The sequence below is a fragment of the Cucumis sativus genome, chromosome 3, assembly GCF_000004075.3.
Source record: "Cucumis sativus cultivar 9930 chromosome 3, Cucumber_9930_V3, whole genome shotgun sequence".
Classification (NCBI taxonomy): Eukaryota; Viridiplantae; Streptophyta; class Magnoliopsida; order Cucurbitales; family Cucurbitaceae; genus Cucumis; species Cucumis sativus.
Window position 1 is genome coordinate 36,022,825 of NC_026657.2, and position 21,799 is coordinate 36,044,623.

Below are 21,799 nucleotides of genomic sequence, written 5' to 3' on the forward strand. Positions count from 1 at the left end.
CAAGTAAATAACTAAATTTAAAGAAAATTTATTATGAATAACAAAAAGAAAAAAGAAAAATATAGTAAAATTTTAAAATTTACAAAGGATAGATATGTTTTATAAATTTTATAGTTGATTTTTGTGTATTTGAAAAATGTTTCTAAATTAAATAATATAATAAATTTGATGTGAGAACAAAAACTTCAAATATTGAGAGATAATTATCAAATGAAATAATTACGAGTCAACTCAATTGGTATTTCCACAGCTAACCTAACTTTAGGGTAAACGTTTTTCTTTGAAAATCCTTCTTTTTGGTTTTGGAATGGAAAATGACTCCATTTTTAAATAATTATGTAAATATGTACAAATTACAATCACACTGAAGTCTTAATTGTTAATGTCAATTCTTTAAACAACAAAAAAATAAAGGAAGAAGAAGAAATTGTCAATAAAGATGTGGAGGTTCAACTTTTTGCAAATTGTGGATGAAATAATATTCATGGCATGCACATCAATTGAAAATACTTTATTAAATTTATTATAAATTATAAATCTATTAGAAATATTTAAATTAGAAAATTTTCTTATAAATATTGTAATAGATTCCTCAAAGTTTACCCCTTGGTTAGGGGAGGTATTGATACGCAGTTATAAGAAAAGACAATTGTTTACATTGATGATGGTATGGGATATTTCGAGTGAAACAAAAAACAAAATCATTGAAGCAAATTTGAAAAATATGTTATCAATTTGAAGTTATACATGTGTGGGCTGGTTCTTCCGAACACAGTGTGATATTATAGCCATGACCTCAGGATGCCAAACAAAGTAGTCTAGAAACTCCAAAAGACGTAGTCATAGTGGAGAGGGTTGTTGAAAATTAAACAGTTTTTAAATTTGTAGATAAGTTGTACATGAACTATGAGTTGGATTAAATATATTTGAGTTTTATTTTGGATAAGAGTTAAAGCATATTAATGTATGCATGAGAAGTAATTAACTCACCAACTTCATGTATTTGGTATGGAAGATATGAATTTAGATTTGTTCGTGACAATTCTATGAGTGGAATTTGTATTAGTTTAAACAATGTGTGGTGGAACAAAACAGAAAAAGGGTTCGATTAAAAAGTGTGAACCAAATTTGAAAAATTATTTAAATAAAAATGATTTTTTTCCTTACAAATATATATATATTTTTAATTTCTTAAAAGAAAGTATGAACAAAATAGAATATGTCATCGTCCTAAAAATAAAATATTTTAGGATGATAATATCCAATAGCATGTACATTCAAATAACGAATTCAAAACATTATTCATTTATGTTTAGTTTTCTTGTACAACATTGTATATAAACTATCTTATCAATAAAAAAATAAATGAATGACCTTTTAGCAAACAAATACACATAAAAAGTTGGTTCTAGTTCTAGCTGGTTGAGAATTAATAAAAAGAATGGTATTGTGATGATGATTTTTTTTATGTACAAAATCTTACGAATCTGAGTATAATATAATACATAAGAAATTACCTAACAATGAGGTGATGGTTAGTTATCGACTACCTCGCCTCTGGACAAAACAGAGAAACATGATCTTCAACTACAGATTCAGGTTGAGGATTGTTGTTACTTTGAGCTAACTCCATTTTCAAACATTCATTCAAATCGATCACAACTTGGCTCATGGTTGGCCTATTTGTAGACATAGGAGATGCACATGACATTGCTATTTCAACCGCTTTCCAAATGGTGTTCACCTCAAAATCTTCTTTCAATTTTGGATCGATGATGGAACTGATATCACCTTGAGAAACCATTGAGTCAACCCACTGATAGATATGTGTTATCTTGTCTTGAGTCTTTGTCAAAACTGGTCTTCCAGTTATGATTTCTAGAAGAACAATTCCAAAGCCATAAACGTCACTTTTTTCATTTAATCTATAAGATGTGTAGTACCTGACAACGAATGGAACGTTAGGAGACTTAGAAAGATAGTTTGGAGTTATTTGATAATTGTTAGGAAATCATTTGAATATTAGCTAGTAAGAGTAAGATCTTTAAAACATTTAGACGGATTTGAACTTACTCAGGGTCAAGGTAACCGGGAGTGCCGACCACATTGGTTGTGACATGAGTGGCACTATCGTCAACAGGAAAAATTCTCGATAAGCCGAAATCAGATACTTTTGCTCGAAAGTTGTCATCCAACAAGATGTTGGAAGATTTTACATCTCTATGTACAATAGCTGGCTTTATACCAGAATGCAAGTATTGCAATCCTAAATCACAAAGAAATTAGAGAACAATAAGAATCTGAGAGAAGTGGCATTCACCAAACAAATCTGAGCATACTGAGCTATATATTATTAACTAACCTTGTGCTGCATCAACTGCTATATGAAGTCTGTCTATCCAGTTCAATAAAGCCGACTTGCCATCTGCATGGCATTCATATCAAAAGTAAGAATTTATTATGAAAGTTCAAAACTCCAATTTTTTATGTTTGTGTTAAATAGGTAAATGAACTTTTAAAGTATCTAATAGATCAATTAACTTTCGATGTTGGGTATAACAAGTCATCTCATACAAATTATGCTTTTTAAAACTAATAAATCTATTAGACATCAATATGAATTTCACCTATTTGGCAAAAACTTCTGGGACCAAAATTGGAATTTAACCCTCAAATTATTCTTTTCTGATTTAGTCATTTACATAACAAGAAAACAGCGTAATCAGAAAAATATATTTTACTGAACAATGACCAAAACCAGACCTGACATGATAGATCCTAGGTTCCCTCTGCCCATGTACTCGTAGATAAGTCCTTTGTAGGCTGGCGTATTGCAATACCCAACAAGTCCAGTCAGGTTTCTGTGGTGAACCCTCATAAGGAGTTCAACCTGCAATTATTTGAATTTTGGGTGTCAAATAAGAGAACTTCTAGTATTGATGAATGAATTTCTAAACATTGAAGGTTAACTTGCAATTATTTAAACGATGTTCATCCAAATTAATTTTGAATGATTAAAAACATGTTTAATGTTTGTAGTTGTTGTCAAAGTTCCAAACCTCTGCTTGAAATTGTTGATACCCTTGAACTGATCGAGGAGACAGCATTTTGACAGCTACTTCATCGTTCCCTATTTTTCCATAGTAAACTCTTCCAAAGCCTCCCTCTCCAAGCATACGCTCGAAATTGTTTGTCATTCTTAGGACATCCGAGTATGAATAACATCTCTTGGTCGTGTCCCAATTTTGAGATATATCAACAGTTTGTTTCACATCTCCCAGTTCAGCTCCTAAATTGATAGCACAATCGCTTAGATATTTGTGAAGTGGAAATGGCAAGAAAATCAATTTAAGGCTGTAAATTCATTGAAAACCGTAACATATGAACACACCTTTTGATTTTCTTCTTTTTGTCCTCCAAAAGATAGCCGCTGCAATTAAGAACGAAAGCAGAAAAAATCCAACAACTGATGCTACTACAGGAACAACAATATTTCTTTTGCGTGGAGCCGTAGCAAACAAATTTGGATTGTCACCAAATCTATCAGAAGAAGAAACAGACAATAAAGAGGAATTCAACACCTCATTTGTATGAAACATGCTATTTGATCCAGATTTCATATGCTTAATTTTCGAAAACTAAAAACGAAATGTGCCTTAAATAAACTGTTTTCAGCCTTCATAACGCACCAAAAAATTATGTTAATTCTTTACTGAAGTTTTGGAGAACTATACCTTAATGTCAGAGAGCCATTATTGGACTTCTCTACGAGCTGAGCCGGAATTAGTCCTGAAAGCTTGTTTCTTTCCAAGATTCTGCAATAGAAAAATACAGAGTGTGAGCAATCATTCAAGCCAAAGTAAAAACTGTCTGTCGAACTACTGTTGTGTAACTTACAGCACTCGCAAGGATGACAATTGAATGAGAAAATCAGGCACTGGTCCACTCAAACTATTGTTTGATAGATCTCTAAAACATAAACCAAAAATTAAGTATCAGCACGGCACCAATATATTAGTTAAAAATACTTATTTTGTTGTAATGAACCGATAATTATACTTACAGATTCTCCAGCATTTTAAGATTTTCTATTTCTCGAGGTATTTCCCCTGTCAGTCCACTGGAGGATAAATTCCTAATTGAAAGTTGAGCCATTTCAGTGAGAAAACCATACAAATGAAGTTCCAAGAAACAAGGATGGAAGAAACTTACAAGGATATGATTCTGGGAGGCTCAAAATTCAGAAAGCTACAGTTGAGTCCTTGCCAAATGAATTCCCTTGGGGCACAGGGATCACCTTGCCAGTTTCTTTTAACTCCATAAATGGCCTTGATGTTTTCAATGGCGAGAACTGAAAAGTTCAAAATATGCTGTTTAGATAATGCGTTATTCTATAGAGACTCCTAATTGAAATGGATGGTTTGATTTTCTTGTCCCAACCCATTCTTTTCTACCCTAAATATACTTTTTATGCTTTAATGTTTCATTTTTTTTGGAGTATTTTCTTTACAATCTAGTCCCTGATGTAAAAAAAAGTTCCAATGCAATTCTTGATGCATTACATCAATAATTTTCAGTTCATTCTTTCCTAATTTTCGGTGAAATGTTCAAATTACTACCATTCAAACCACAAACATGTCAATAATTAAAATTAATTGTGGATGAAGAACAATAAGACATAGTCCCAAGTTAATAATGAAGATCTTAGAACCAAAAAACTTAAAGGAAAAAAAAAAAACATTTAATTCCTTCCATTTTTTTTTCTCTGTTTGATAACTTTTTCTTTCTATTCTTTTATTATTCAAATGATATTTTTTCTGATCATTTTTGCGATACATTCCATATTTTTTTAAGGCTACTTTCAAGTTTGCTCAATTTTATTGTGTGCCATGAAGTTTTAGAACTAACTAAACTAAAACAAACTTCAAAAACAATACCTTATCCTTAAACTGCCATTAAAGTTTTATTTTATTTATAAGGTGTGTTTAGAGTAAAAGGTGAGCCATGATAATTTATGACTAGTGTGTTGATTATTTTAATATGTGTTTGTGTTATAGACTATTTTAGTTTGAGAAAGAAATAATAAATAATGTAACGAAAAATTAAAAAAATGATAAATGTTTAAATAGTAAAAATGTAGCAAATAGTAAATCTCTAGTGAATAGAAGCCTTTGAAATAGAGTTTATGATAGTTAATTAAAAATTTTAAGTAGTAATTACTCTAGCAAGAGGTGGTTAACGTAGTTTCATGATTCTCGCCCAAACCCCCCTAAGAGAGCATTAAGGGCTAGGATTATCCTAAATACAACAATAACCATTAAAACTTTACTATTATCATTTTATTTTGGACATTTTTTAAATAGCTCAATAAAGTAAAATATTTATAAGTGTCATTTTTTTTATATGAATGTCATTAGAAGAATATCACATAATTTGAAATTTTGTGATAAATATTTTATTAAATTTGTTATTTTTAGACAATTCCCTTTCTACATTGGTGTTTATTATTTCCTTCTCCAACTAAACTAACATGGTATTGATGGAGACTAAAATTAAAATAATCTCCACAAAACAAAAAAGAATTATGAGTTTATAGGTCAATTATTATGAGTTAGCCCATAAAGATAATATGAATTGTTATTGTCTCTAATATTGTGTGTCATCCATCTAATGGCCACTCACTCACTATACTCACTTTATCCTACTTCCCACTAAATGCAAAGCTACACTTTCCCTTTGTCAAGAAGGATCAAAACTGATCATTGATCGATATTCAAAGGGGATTTTGAGAAATATGTGAATGTTAAGAGCACCAAAATGAAACTTAAACCCTAAATGCAGAGCAATGAGAAATGAGTAAAGTTAATAGAAGTTCATACCATCTTCCCCACTGGTCTCTGATTCCGAGAAATTAAGAACTCGATAAATCTCAAGAGCATTGAGAATGGGAGGAAGAGTTGAATTGGGAGTTCTAACGAAGGAGATCTGGTAGTTTCCCCCTGTCAGAGGCGCGGTGCTGTAAAACACCAATTCCTCTAAGTACCTGGGAGAAAGCGATTCATTATGCCACCGTCTTCCGTTCAATAATACGTCGAACTCTCTAGATTCATTCGCTTTAAGCACCTTTAGCTCCGCAAAATACATGTACACGAAAAACGCCGTCGTCGAATCCGGCGGCTCCCAAAAGAACGCCATCGGAGCGCTTTCGTTACTCGGTGTCGCCGCTGTGTTCATAACTGCCGGAGCCGGCTGGAAGAAGAGCGGATCGTTGACGGAAACTTTCTCCGAAGTGTTTATAGTTGTCCATCCTCGAATAGGAACTGGGGGATCCCAGATTCGATCGTAGACATCGTCTTTATACCTTCGCACAATTTTAAAAAACAGTAATTGCTTAAATTCAAATTTCAAATTTCGTATCAAGAATTCAAACTGATAGATCAAATTTGAAAAAGGAACCTGATAGTTTGATTATCAAGGGTGCCGTAGTCAAGGCGTACGAAACTAGCAACTGTCAAAGATCCAGTATCGTATGCAGTGTCTTCCAGAGGCCTTAATTCCAAAGCAGAAATAAACGGAGTTCCAGTTCCATTATTCACAACACAGATTTGCACATCATTTGATGAAACTATATGCACAATTTCCTTCCTCACTGTGAAATCTCCTACAAATGCAACCGAGTCCCAAAAATTCGCTCCAAAATACAGATTAAATTCAGGCAGAGTCCTTCTACCATCGTAATTTCCGTACCGAAACACAGCTCGAATCAAATACTTCGTCCCGTTCCTCACTTTCAATTTGTAGCAATTCCTAATTCCTTCCGGAAAGCTCCTCACACTCCACAGCGGCTGTTTCAAGACATTGTTTATATTATCAGCGGAAATGTTGTGGATTTCACCGGAATTAATGAAGGACGCATCGGATTCGTATATTATTCCGGTGTTTGGCTCTGTGTATGTGGAATTCGCCGGAAGCCCACAATCTAAACTGATGAAACCTGAGCATCAAAATGGTAGAATTGCAAGAATTCAGCGAAAAATTATTGTGCGGAAATCAAATTTGATTGTGAATTGATTGAGGGTTAATTTAGTTACATACCTGAAGGATTCTGTGAAGAGACGAAATGAAAGAGAGCGAAACTGGAAAGAAGAAGGAGGAGGAAGAATTGGAGAGCTGCCATTAAGGAATTACTGAAGAATTAGGGATATGTTTATTGACAAAATTGATTAAGCAAATGAGAAAGTTCCTGCTTTCAAGCTTTTGTTCTTCAGCTTGTCAAAATCGATGGCGTCTCAGAGGGGAAAAAATAAATATTGATAAATATAGATGGGCGCGAAATTTTCAACACAGAATACTTGTGTTCAATGTTGTGAAAAATAAAGTTTTTTTTTTTTTAATTAACAACTTAGCTCAATTGTATCAAAATCAAAAATTGAAGGCTAGGTCTCCCATTCAAATAAGCAAATAAACAATATTTGTGTTACAATCTTAATCAAGTCTTGGGTTCAAATCTCCATCCTGTTTATACAAAGGAAAAATAAAGTTTATTAAAAGGAATTAACTTTTTTCAAAGCAACTAAACCATGATAACATGACCTTTTGTAGTATCTATTATTTAAAAATTTCACTATAAAAGTAGGCTTACATGCTTGTATTTTAAATGTTTATTAAATACTTTTTGACATGATATAATAATATTTACAACATGGTTACTCGATAATAGAATTTGATAAATTTTACTATATTTGTAAATTTTTTAACATTTTAATATATACTTAATTATTTTGAATCTAAATATTAAATTTACAGCTATATGAAAACAATAACTTAGATGAAGTAACAAGACTTTAAAAACACTTTTTAATCTTGAAAGTTTTAAAAGACAAGGACTTATTACTTTTGTGTATTAGATAAAAACACAATTATGGAGTCAAGAATATGGAACCACCAATTATCCTAAGATGGTAATTGATCACATCTATTGAAATTATATTAAAAAGTATCAGACTTATTGTTTATTTAGTAGTTGGATGCTTTAATATTTGATGGTAACTTTTAACCTTTAGCCTTTAAAATGTTTTCATTACGTGGTTGAGATGATGTGGATATATGATATTTCTATTAAATAAATGTTGTCCAATTAGGGGTGTCTCTCTTGTTAGATATAGATGACAACTAGTACTACACAAGTAGACATACATGCACACTAGTGCGAGGCAGGTGGACTTAGTTAATATCTACTAGATCCCTAGTTGCATCTTCAATTAACCACAACCATATCATCCATTCTGTAGTTTTAAACCCTAAATAAAATAGTTGTATGCATCAACTTACCGGCATTAAACCTCGTGTTTAATTTTAAAATATAGTGTAAGAAGTATTTACAGTATTGTTTTCTCATACTTGATGATGTCTTATATATGTGTTTGACATTCGAATATTTTTTAAGAAATTTGAAAAAAAATTAAAATTTGTATTTGTTGTGTACAAAGAATAAAGCTAAACAAAAATAGTATTTTGTGTATATAATACGGTAGAATTAAAAGTACTAATTAATACTTTTAGTTGAGTTCGTTTAATGTAACATTATGGTTGAATTATAAGTTTAGTGTTTTCCAAGTTTTAAAATTGTTACTAATATGTATATTTTAAAAACTATTTAATAAATGTGTAATTTTTTTTATTTTAGTTTAACTCTACTTATGTTTAAGTAATTTTTTTTAAAGAAAGTCTAACTAAGTATGGTAATTGAGATGTTATTATATTTATGCATGTCTTTATTTGTTGTAGTAAAAAAGAAAAAAAACGACCACTCTTTTTTGTTACGGTTTGTTTCATCATGACGTAAATGTTTCTTTAATGGAAATTATGGTCATTTTAGAAATAATAATTAAGTATATATCAATGCTATTTTTTTTTCTTTTGCAAATATAGCAAAATTAATTGCTGATAGACTCGTATGGTTTATCAATGATAGACTAATATTTGCAACATAGTCTATCAGTAACAGACTTGTATTATTAATAGAAATTGATAAATTTTGCTTTTAAATCTATATATATATATTTTTTTGAAGTAAATTACACATGAAGTTGTTTGCTTTTAAAGTTGAGAAAAAAGAACCCCCACTCATGTACTAAAAAACAAAATGGTACTCTCAAAGCCAAATCTTTTGTCAAAAATTACAGCTTAGGAAAACCCTTGAATTTTTTTTTTCTTAAATAAAAAACTATATATTTCTTTTTATAGTCAATATATGATTAAATTAATGTAAGTTAAGTTTAAGTTTAATGATGGAAGGAAAACACTGAAAGACATGTTTGGGGCTCTCTGTTTCGGACAAGGTTTAAGATTTAGGTTTGAGGATTAGGATTAGGATTAAGATTTAAAATAACATGTATGTCATTATTATTCTTCAACCTTATGGGTATTTGTTTCGAGGGTTGAGAAAAAGTTTATAAACCAACTTTCAACACCACCTTCGATGATCATTTCCGGCCAATAATCTTCAACCACCACCTTCAGTGACTCTACTAGCAAACTTCCAACAACCAACTCCAACTACAACAACGGACACATACCACCAATTAACCTTAAAAAAATTTTAATAAAACATTTTTAGGGTTATGTTTAGGTTAATCTTTGGTGATTGTAGTTGGTCAATCTCCGACCATGACCTCAAGTGACTTTATCGACAAACTTCTTAAAACCAACTCTGCGACCATCCCTAACCCAACCTCTTGTCGTTACCAATCAACCTTGAAATTTTTTAATAAAAACATCTTTAGAGTTTAGGCTAATCTTCAATGATCATCATCGAACAATCTTAGACCACCACCTCTGGTGACTCTAGTAGCGAACTTTCGATAATCAACTCCGAAAAGCGTCGCCATCGATCATTCTAGAAAAATTTTAATAAAACATTTTTAGTATATATAACAAACAAAAAAAACTTGTATATACAAATATTTAAAAAATAAATTTAACACATTTTGATTTTATTTTAAGAATTTTTTATTTATATAAAAATAAAAATTTTAAAATCCTTTGTTATAAGTCATTTCAAATACACTTTTTCTTTAATTATAATTAATTTTGTAAGTACACTTTTTTTTTTTGTTGCAAAATTATTTTATCTACTTCTTGAATTTGTTAATAGTCATGTATGAATATAGGAAGGTTGTAGTTAAATTTATTAAATGAACACGTTAATTAGCAAGATCTAATTAAATCAAATATCAATTTATGTAAAAATAAACTATAATATAAAATTGAAGACATACATTTCAATTAGTAATATACTAAGATGTATAAATTAGTGGAACCTAAAATTCAAAGTATGTATTCAAAAATTGGTATTTTATGTACCTAATATATATATATTATATATATGCCAAAAAATAATAGTGAAAAAAAAAACAAACAACATATAGTACAGACTATAATAATTTGTACCTCAAACATAAACTATAATAACTCGAACTATAATACTTTACACCTCAAATAAATACTACACTAATCCAAATGCTATAACAACCACAGATTATAATAACTCATTATATGTCCATAATGCCCCTTAAGTGTAGGGTTCAATAAAAGATTATCACGTGGTACTTGAAAGAAAAAACAAAAATTATGATTATTATTATTATTATTATTTTAGGAAGAAAGAATAGAGGGCATGAGATTAGTTATATCCGAAGTTGTAGTGACAAATTTAGAAATTTCATTGATTGAGGTTTTGTAGATCAGTAAAAATTGGGGGTGAAATTGGGTTGGATTGGGTTCGGAGACATTCTAAACCCAACCCATATTTTCGAGTTATTTGGGTTGATAACCCAAATTTAATTTCTAACTCAACCCAACCCAACCCGTAAAATATGGGTTGGGTTGTCGGGTTGTATAGTTTTTTTTTTTAATGGTTATAAAAGTTCAAAATTGTTATGTTTAAATTTCAAACATACATAATTCAAAATTTCATACAATAAATTTAAAGTTTATATACCTAATTTGTTTTTTATTAAATAATATATATTAATTTATATACCTAATTTATTAAATAATATTAATTCGGGTTGAGTTGGGTTAAACCAAAATTTTCAACCCTCCAACCCGAGACCTAACCCAACCCAACAAAATCAAATTTTTTTAACATAACCCAACCCAACTCTTATAATATGAGTTGAGTAGTCTGGGTTATTCGGGTTCAACACATATTCTTACACCACTAGTAAAAATAATATGGAAAAAAAATGTAAGGAGTGGACTTGAACTTAGCATTATTTTAGTTTTTATACATATATGTTTTTATACAACCCTAAACATTTTTACTAGATTTTTTTTATTATTATTTATTTATTTGTAATTTTGAAATTTCTATGTTTGTAACTTTGTATAAGTGGTTCGGTTTTATTTATGCATATGTGGTCCGGTTTCCATTCAGTTTGGCACAAATGAGCGGTTTGGTTCGGTTTCAAATGATTTTTTTTTTTTTTTTGCGGTTCGGTGCAGTTTTAGCTTCAAACCGAACCGCGAACATCTCTACTGAAAATTGATCTTAGAGGATAAGCAATAGAAGCCTTCGACTACCATTGCCCTTGACATCATTGATTGATCGAAAGTTGTCCAAGCATTCGATCAAACCAAATAATTATTTTGTTCTCACACTAATTCTGTAGTAATAGATCGATCTACAAAAAAACCTAACGATTTTTCCTTAAGATCCACTTAATTGTAAGGTAATTAATCAATGGTGTGTGTGTGAAGGAGAGGGTTGTTGAATGGGAACTAATTTAGATTAAATTGAAGAAAAAGAAAACAAATTGAAAGACTAAAACATTATAAAATTTTATTTTTGTTTTTGTTTAGTATTATTATTGTTTATTTTAAAAGATATTTTAATTACAGATTGAGAATGGAGGGAGAATTAAAACTGAAACCTTAGGTTTTCTTCAAATCTTTAAAAACATACCGATCTCATGTTAGTAATACTTAGTGTTATTACTAATAATAAGGAGTAATACTATGTACTACTATTAATGATTTCATTAAGAAAGTGAAATAATTAAATATTAAGTTACATTTTTGAATAAACGAAAGTAAAAGAATTTTCTTTTGTCAATTTTGTTCATCAATTTTTAACAATATCTAATAGTCTTTAAATTTCAATTTTTATGAAACATATTTTAAAAAAAAAAACATAAAATTAAAAGTAAAATTTAATCTTATATATCAAATTGATCATACTATATAAAAATTGAAAATTTTTGAAAACATAGTAAACACAAAAGGGGCTATAGACAAATTTTTAAAAATTAAATATTTGTGAAAGCAATAGTATTAATTATTAAAAGTTATATTAAATAATGAAGGATTGGGTGAAGGGAATGTGGTGAGAAGAAAAGTATGTGATGGCAATTTCAAATTTTAATTATGAATGATTATTAATTTTAAGGTAGGAGACAACGTCAACATGGCCACGTCATTTTAAAGGGAAAAAAAATGGAAAAGTTGAAGCTCGAAAAAGGAGAAAAAAGAGGTCAATTCAAAATGACCGATGGCTGCATTGACGGTCAAGCTATGGGGTTCGATGGGCCCTTATACTGCCAACACATCAAGAACACCTCATTTTGGCCATCTCTCTCTCTCAGTCACACCCAACAACGCGTTTTTTGTTCTTTTCTCTTTTATAGCTAAATACTAAAATAACGACGTCGTTTTTCGGATAACGCGTATTTTGTTGAAAATACCCATTTTTCTTTTTTTTCTTCTTGCTTTTTCTCTCTTTTAAATTCTGGTTTTAAGTCTTTCTATATTAATACAAAAAAAAATTCTTTGTTTTTTTGTTGGTACATTTTTTTAATATAGTAAAAAATAAGAAAAATACTAAAATAAAATTTTGTTATATTTTCACTTAAAATAATTTTTCTATTCTAATTCGAATATTTTCCTATAAGTTGTTTTCTATAGAAAAGATTATTATATATTTAGATGGTAAGATGTTTTTTTTTTATTATAAATTATTGATAAAAAATGACAGAAAAACTTCTCACAAAAATATTGAATCAGTAGGAAAAACAAAAAGCCTAAACAAGGATAAAAATGAACATAACTAAGTGACCTTATAACGATTGAACTATCAAATCTGAAAATTAGACTAGATGAGCGTGTTTGGATTATATTTTCATGTGTTAAAATAGGTTATTTTGAAAAAAGCTAAAGTGTTTGAAAAGCATTCAAAATAGACTTTTAAATGTATTTAAAACAATTTTTAAGAAAAAAATGTTTAAACAAAAATAAATTTCTTAAAAAATATTTTTTCTTTAATTCAATCCAAACGAAACTAACCATTTTTAAAAGAAAGATTAATTCAACCATAAAGTAAATTAGTTATAAAAGTAAATAATTTATAACTACGCTGCATAAAATAAAATGGTATAATTATTAGTTAGTATTATTATACAATTTATAATACATAATATGTTAAAAAAATGAATTGAGTTTAATTATAACATGACGTATGTATTTTTAAAATGTTTTTGTATGTGTTTAATATAATTCTGCCTTTTAAAATGTTGAATTCAAATTAGATACAATAAAATCATCAAAAAAAAAAAAAGTTTATTACAGAGTTTTGCATGGATTAGATTACAAAATCTAAAAATAGTTTTTCAAAAACAGAATCAAAATTGTTGGCTAAACAACATTGAACTTAGTGACGAATCTGATAACATGGAAGAAAGTTTGAATTCTCAACCAAATAAACTCTAAATTTTCTTCCAATTGCATCTGTTGAACTAAAGAGAACATCTACCTAGCCGAAGGGACATCTAGAGTGCGGGATTGTGCAACACTCATTTCGGGTTGGTGATGATCTTTATCATGATTAGATTCCATGGTCATGCATTCCTTCAACTCGACCAAAACTTGGCTCATATTTGGTCTGTCTTTAGATTTGGATGATACACAAGTCATTGCTACATCAAGAGCCTTCCAAACCGAGTTTACGTCGAAATCTTTTACCATTTGTGGGTCAATTATTGATCCAATATCACCTTGAGAAATCAATGTGCTAACCCAATTATAAATGTGAGTTACATTATTATTGTCTTCCCCTCTTATCAAAGCTGGTTTTCCTGTAATGATCTCAAAAATAATCACTCCAAATCCAAAAACATCACTTTTCTCGTTTAACTGGGATGTAGTGTAGTACCTGACCACCAAAACAAAAGCAAATTAACACACAAATTAATAAAACTAAGAAGATTCTCTCCTTCATACTTCTATTATTTTAACTCAACGTTACGATATTATCTTTGAAATTTTAGAAATGTTTTGTCAAACATCTAGCTGAAGAGTAGAGATCCATAAGAAAGTTTAACTGAGACATGGAGCATGTGGAGCAGTGGTATCTAAAACAATATGATAGTGTTTTAAGTCTAAATTTCCATTTCAAGTCATGTCCTACATAGTGATTGAAACTAAGCTTTAATTTTTTGTCCAACATTCTTAAAAGTAGTCTTGAAACGTCTTATATCACAACTTTTAAAATAATAGAAAGATTTTTAAAACAAGCTAATGAAAAAGTCATTCAAAATTGACACTATCATCAATACTTGAAATATGAATTAATATGATATATCAATTGATGTTATCCAATCAAGCATGAGAAAGATTTTTGAGTGTAAATTATTATTACTTACTCTGGATCAATGTAACCAAAAGTTCCAACAACATTTGTGGCTGTGACATGAGAGGCACCATTTTCTGTTACGAAAGCTCTTGAAAGCCCAAAATCTGAAACTTTTGCCCTAAATTCATTATCCAGTAATATGTTTGAAGATTTTACATCCCTATGTATTATGGTTGGTTTGATACCACAGTGAAGGTACTCAAATCCTACAAAGTATGAATAAAAATAATAAATTGAAAATTAATAGAGAAATTTTAGGAGTGTAAAAAATTTCATCAAGATAAACTATAATATAATTACAAACCTTGTGCTGAATCCACTGCTATACGAAGTCTATCTTTCCAATCCAAAACCTTTAATTTTCCACCTACATTCATATGTAAAAAAAAACCTACGTGTTAGACAGTTGACGACTGTTAAAATTAAAAGTAAATATTACATCGACACTAAATCTACTACTCTAATAATTAACATGGTGATCATAGTTTTGATACAAAAATTTAAAACCATTTCAACACTTAAAAAAGGAAAGTATAAATACTTGAAATAAAAGATCCTAAGTTTCCTCTTGACATGTATTCATAGATGAGTCCTTTATTGGTTGATTCATCACAATATCCAACAAGGCCAGTCAAGTTTCTGTGATGAACCCTTAGGAGAAGATCAACCTGCATAATTTAAATTTTACCTCTTAAAAAAGTTACCAAATATTGAAAATAGATTAATCATATACACATATATAAACAATGCTTCCAACTGCTTGCTTTTGCTTTATTATCTACTGTTTTTACAAGTATCTGTGATACCTCGGCTTCAAATTGATCGTAGCCTTGAACTGATTGAGGTGAAAGCATCTTAACAGCAACTTCAATATCACCAATTTGACCATAGTAAACTTTTCCAAAACCACCCTCTCCAAGCAATCGCTCCAAATTGTTTGTAATTCTCAAGATATCACCATAAGAATATGATCTTTTATTTGAGCCCCATTGTTTTGTTTCTCCCAACACAACACCTAAAGGGAATGATTATTTAAATTTTAAATTTCCAATGATATATATGTGTGTATATATATTATTATACTATTTGAAGTAATGATTTTGAAATTAAAATGATGCATTTTAAATTTTAATAATCTTACCTTGTTTTCTATGTTTAGTCTTAATCAACACGATAACACCTGAAGTTATGAACAAAAGAATAACAAATCCACCAACGACTGATCCTACTACAGGTCCTATGTTCCTTTTTTCTTTCTTTTCACTTGGTGATGTACCGTTGAACAGATTTGGATTTCCCCCATACCTATGTGATCCAAAAGAAAATTATTTTAATTAATCATTACATTCATATTTCAGATTTTTAATTGTACAAACTAAATTAATTATATTACTCGTTTCAAAGCAAATAAAGACCAAATTGTTAACCACTCTCCCTAAAAAGCAGTTTTAATCCCTAACGTCTTTAATAGTCCATTTCTATTTTATTTTGGATTCTTGACTACGACAAAATGAAAAAGAATATTCATAAACATATATAGAAGATACAAAATTTTGTTATATTTGTAAATAGTTTTAATAGTTTTACCATTGAAAACAAAGAGTATCTTAAACTATATATATAAAAAAGTAAAATTTCAGATCTGACATTGATATTGATTAAGACTTAAAAAGAAATCGTATCAATATCTATCATTGAAAGAATATGCAATTTTGTTTTGTTTTGTAAATATTTTTATTTATAATAATTTCTCTTAAAACATCAAATACAACTCCAACCCCATCAAATCCTCTTTTTCGATTATTATCCAACAACCCCTAATAATTTTCCAGCTCCAAAAAAGTTATCTAATGAAAAGTACTTTTAAGCTATAAAATAAAGAAGTAGAAGAGGAAATTTAAAATAAGATAGAAGAATTGAGTTTCATACCTTAAGGATAAAGAACCATCTTTGGATTTTTCAATGAGTTGGGAAGGAATAAGTCCTGAAAGATTATTTCTTTCTAAATTTCTGCAAAATAAAATATTATTATTTAAAACGAAGTTATTTTAAATAAAAAATTTAATTTTTTTTTATAAATATAGCAAAAATATGGAAGTGTAGTGTAATACACATCATATCATATCTTCATATGTCATACACAATTACTTACAACACTCTCAATAATGGCAATTGAGTAAGAAAATCAGGCACTGCTCCATTCAAGCTATTATTTGATAAATCCCTAATACCAAAATAGGAAAAGAAAAATAGTGGGTTTTATTAAATTGTGAGTGATGTGATAAATTAATGTAGAAATGAGTATTAAAATTAGACATACTTACAAAGTCTCAAGCATTTTAAGACTAGCTACTTCTTTAGATATTTCTCCTGTGAGTCCACTTGAGGATAGATCCCTGATTATTGCAAATTCAACCATTTTCAGTGAAGTGAAAGTGATGCAAAATGATGGGGTCTATCAATGACTTAATTAGAGTGTACATATGTTAATAAAAAATGTAGTAAGTTAAAAGGTGATAGTTTATATCAAATATTAATAATCAAAGTGGAGACAAACCAAACATCTAAGAAGGAGAAGAAGAAAAATACAAGAAGGGTAAAAGTAAACTGAGGAATCCTAAACAAAGCCCAAAAGGGTTTGAGTATGGACAAATTGAAAAACTTACAATGATGTGACCCTTGGAGGCTGAGAATCCACAGAGCTACAATTGAGTCCTTGCCAAATAAACTGTCTAGGCATACAAGGATCCCCTTCCCAATTTCTTCCAACTCCATACACTGCCTTGATATCCAAAATGCTCTCAACTGAAACATTTTATACGTTATAGTTCAACTGGTTAGGACATTATATTATTACAAAAATGGTTATTTATGGTATTTACACTCACCATCTTTCTCATCTGTGGAAGATTGAGGAAAATCAATGACCTGGTAAATTTCAATGGCATTTAATAGGGGAGGATGGGTGGAATTAGGGGTTCTCACGAGGGCGAAATTGTAAGTTCCGCCTGTTAGGGCTGTGGTAGAGTAAGAGACAACTCCTTGTAAGTAGGGTAAGGAAATTTGTTCCTTGGTCCAAGGGTTGCCATTGAGTAGTATTTCAAACACTCTCGACTCATTTGGTTTAAGCTTCTGGATCTCAGTGAAAAACATGAAGACGTAAAACTTGGCTGTCACGTCTTGCGTTACCCAGTTGAATTCCATTGGAGAGGTGGCATTTATGGGTGTTGCTGCCGAGGACATGACTGGCTGAGGGGGTATGAAAAGTTCGGGGTCGTTGGAGTTTATGGGCTCAGTCGTAGTTAATTTAGTCCATGCTGAGAGTGGGGTCATGGCGTACCATAGTCGATCATAAATGTCATCTTTGTACCTTCATAAAGGAAACAACAAACCAAAGCATATATCTGTTAGCATTTCTTATAGAAAAAAGCAATTTATTGTACTTCTTTCTAAAGTTGGAGATGGTAAAAGACGAAAAAAAATTCAAATAATTCAAACAATTCCAAATTGAATTATTAAAGTTAAGTTGAATTAGGTAGGATAAATTAAGTGCTTATTTTGGTTTGATTCAATCATAGAGGTTCAAGAAATTAGATGTGAACAAGAAATTGATTCAATTATCCAAAGCTATGAACTTTGACTTTTGAGGGTTGGGTTTGTTTAATTTGCCCACTAAATTTGGTTGATTGAACATCTTTTTCATTTTTTTTTTAAAATAGTTGGTCCCGAAAACGCCCATATCTTCTTAACGTGACCCAAACACAAATCGTACAAAATTTTGTATTTGACCAACCCAAGTCTTGAACACCAATCAAATCTTCATCTCAAATTAAATTAGTTTTTGTTGAACTATAAAATATTAGTATAATATAAATTGACCTGCTTTAAGTTCAATCCTTCGTGTCCTCAACTGTTATACTAAAAAATGCTCGATTTACTTGAAATTTAAGTAGGAAATAGAATTCGCTTCACTGCAGAACAAGCAGATTCACAAATGACAGATTGATAAGAAAACTTAACGTGATGAGTTCTACAAATTTAATTACATTAAATATTTTTAACTTTTTACAGGAAAAAAGTAACAGTTGGAATTAAATACTGACCTAACATTTAGTAGGATATAGATATAGATTTCACCACAAACATTTTATCCAATCTTTTGTTAGTAAGCAATAATGTAACTCAAATTTTATGCATGAAATTATATATATATATATATATATACTTTTAGTAAGAAGAAGAAATTATATAGCCGACCTGTAAGAAAGATTTGTAGCAGAGCCCACATCAAGGCGTAAGAAAGTGGTAAGCGACTCCGATCTTGTTTCATAAAGAAAGGTTGGCAATGGCCTAAGCTCCAAAGCCGAAATGAACGGTGTTCCGGTCCCAGTATTGACGAGGCAAACTTCTACCCAATTCGACGAAACAATATGCATAATCTCCAAATGCTCCGTCGTGTTGAGGGCCTCGAGTGTTACAGAAGTCCATAAGTTGGGTCCAAAGTAGAGATCGAAGCCGGGAAGCTTCCGTTGATCATCGTAATTGCCGTATAGGAAGCTGGCTCGAATCAAATACTTGGTGCCCGATTTCACTCTTACTCTGTAGCAGTTTCTCACCCCAGTCGGAAAACTTCTTAAACTCCATAGTTGTTGTTTGAGTGTATCACTTATGTATACTGACGATATGTTGTGGATTGTTCCCGTGTTAATGAACGCCGCGTCGGATTCGTAGTTTATGTTTGTGTGATGCTCAGTATAACTGGTGTTCGGAGGAATTCCACAGTCTAAACTGATGAAACCTGAAACCAAATGTGTTTTATAATTATATCCTCACCAGTCACCACAATTTATTGAATTAAGTATGATTTTATCCATTTAAAAAGAACATTTGAATTCTTAATAGCAAATATTACGAAGTTCATGAAGAGCAAATAACACAAAACAAACAAGTAAAATCTCAAAATATTGTGAAAATGTTAACAAGACACATTTACGTCTTGTTATATAAATTACAGTTATTCAAGTTGCAAGTAAATGAGAAGGATAATTAAAGTCGTATATGATAAAAAAGACTAAATTCTGGTAGAACAACAACGTCGATTTACGGAGATATATATATATATCATATGACTTTATGATATTTTTTCTCTCATTTAACCTTAAAATCAAAAGAAAATAATAGAAAAAGAGATGAATAAATTGAAAATGAAGAAACAAAGAAAAACAACACAATGAAAGTGGTTTACCTGAAGGATTCTGGCCGGAAATGGAATGAAAGAAAATTGAAGCAGAGAGAAGAGGAAGGAGGAACTTGGCGAGAGTGTTGGTCATTGTTGACGAATAAATGAAGCTATGTGTGTGAGAGTTAAATTAGCATTTGTTTTTCTCTGCTCTCTGACAATATGATACCAACCCATATGGGCCAAACCCTACCATATGATTTCTTTTTAAATTTTAAATAATAATTATGTGATTGTCGACTAATTTGGTGTATTCGCTATATATATATATATTAATTAAAAGGGAAAAAGGAGGAGAACTTTTACATCCCTATATTTTCCTTTTTGTAAAGAACTAATTTGTCATTCCATCTTTAGGGAACAACTTTGAATCATTCTGTTGAAAATATTAGAACAATCAAAGTGTAATAATCCTATGTCCCTAAAATATCATTCAGTTCTTCAATATTTGGAACACTATTTTTCGAGTTTAGGTGTCTATTGATTGTTTTTAAAGGTAGTTACCCATCCAAAGAATGTATTCATCAATGTATGGATGTGATTATGACTTATTGAGTTGGTGTTTGTTGTGACATGTTAGAAACAATAAAGATTGCCATTCATATCTTCATTTTTTTAGAAAATAGATTCATTATATGTGAAAGTTAACTTTGAAATCAAATAAATAACTTTTGCTAGAATCAAAATGATGAGTCAGGCTGTAATATATTGAACTACAAAGTATCCTAACTTAACCCCGAAACCAAAATGCAAAATAAGTCCTTAATATTTTGGTAACAAAAGGCTTAATTTAATTATGGAAGGAATTGATAGCTAATTTCTACCTATGTATATGAACACACTATGTAGAGGTCAGAATTATAATATTTGACCAGGACCCAAAAGTTTCCAAAACAAAAAATAAAATAAACTGAACAATATTGTAGTTTGAACTACTGAACGGGTTGGGTTTGATTTGATCTCAAAGTTTATATATTATATTGAAAATATATAAGTGGTGTTGCCACATGTTCTGGACGACACACAACGTACCCAAAATGGATAATTTTCGCTACCAACCTTTTTTACGGTATCTAAAGTAAATAATTTTTAAATAAAATTGATATTCATTAAGAATAACTCGAGTTTAGTTTGGTAATCATTAGTGTATAAGAAAAGGGAAATTTTATATCTTGAATTGAAATCAATAATTAAATAAAATTCTTTAGAAAAAAAATATGATTTTTAAAAATGTTTTATTTTGCTGCTCACCAATCCTATCTCCTATATTTAAAGTAATGATTCCAAATTTGTGATAGATAGCTGAAAAGTTTAATGCAGTAGTAATAGTAGTAGTAACAACAATAACAACAACAATTTGTAAATAGTGATATGCTACAGTGATAGAAGACTATGACTGTTACAATTCAAAATTTTGTTATAATTTATAAATATTTTAATTTATTTTTACTATTTAAAAAGATGTCCCTACAAATTACATATTTTTTTAAAAAGTAATAATGAATAATAAATAATAACAAATAAAATCAAAGAAGTAAAAATTTTACTCTATCACCTCTTTTTTCTCTCTATATTTTCTCCAAATAAGAAGAAAAAAAAGGCTAAAGATTGAGACTAAAAAATAATAACAAGTAACAACAATAACAAATAAGAAAACAAAGAAAAAGAAGTAAAAAAACAATAAACATTTCCTTGTATATTTACTCTCTTCTTATGGTTTGTTTTAGTTTTCAAATACAAAATTGAACTAAATAAAAAAAATAAAAATAAAACTATTATTATCTTCTTAAATTTTTAAAGAGAAGGGAATGAAATTCATGTTGTAGTGAAATTGAAATTTGGATTTGATTTAGTTTAGTTTTTTCAATTAT

At 29.7% G+C, this 21,799-nt stretch overlaps 2 protein-coding genes across 2 annotated transcripts; both read right to left on the reverse strand.

Moving 5' to 3' along the window:
* Positions 1-1,276: 1,276 nt before the first annotated feature.
* On the reverse strand, positions 1,277-7,422 carry LOC101215225 (putative leucine-rich repeat receptor-like protein kinase At2g19210). The gene is made up of 13 exons (XM_004146814.3): positions 7,096-7,422; positions 6,457-6,994; positions 5,880-6,361; positions 4,213-4,351; positions 4,064-4,135; positions 3,898-3,969; positions 3,735-3,815; positions 3,392-3,540; positions 3,060-3,289; positions 2,764-2,890; positions 2,363-2,425; positions 2,074-2,266; positions 1,277-1,943 (listed from the first exon to the last, which is right to left on the reverse strand). The coding sequence occupies exons 1-13, from the start codon at positions 7,175-7,177 to the stop codon at positions 1,547-1,549; spliced, it is 2,625 nt and encodes an 874-aa protein (XP_004146862.1). The 5' UTR covers positions 7,178-7,422; the 3' UTR covers positions 1,277-1,546.
* Positions 7,423-13,596: 6,174 nt separating this feature from the next.
* LOC101215468 (putative leucine-rich repeat receptor-like protein kinase At2g19210) lies at positions 13,597-20,091 on the reverse strand. The gene is made up of 13 exons (XM_011654069.2): positions 19,935-20,091; positions 18,947-19,487; positions 17,578-18,059; positions 17,356-17,494; positions 17,014-17,085; positions 16,842-16,913; positions 16,619-16,699; positions 15,831-15,994; positions 15,496-15,704; positions 15,231-15,357; positions 14,994-15,056; positions 14,700-14,895; positions 13,597-14,209 (listed from the first exon to the last, which is right to left on the reverse strand). The coding sequence occupies exons 1-13, from the start codon at positions 20,017-20,019 to the stop codon at positions 13,807-13,809; spliced, it is 2,634 nt and encodes an 877-aa protein (XP_011652371.1). The 5' UTR covers positions 20,020-20,091; the 3' UTR covers positions 13,597-13,806.
* Positions 20,092-21,799: the final 1,708 nt, after the last annotated feature.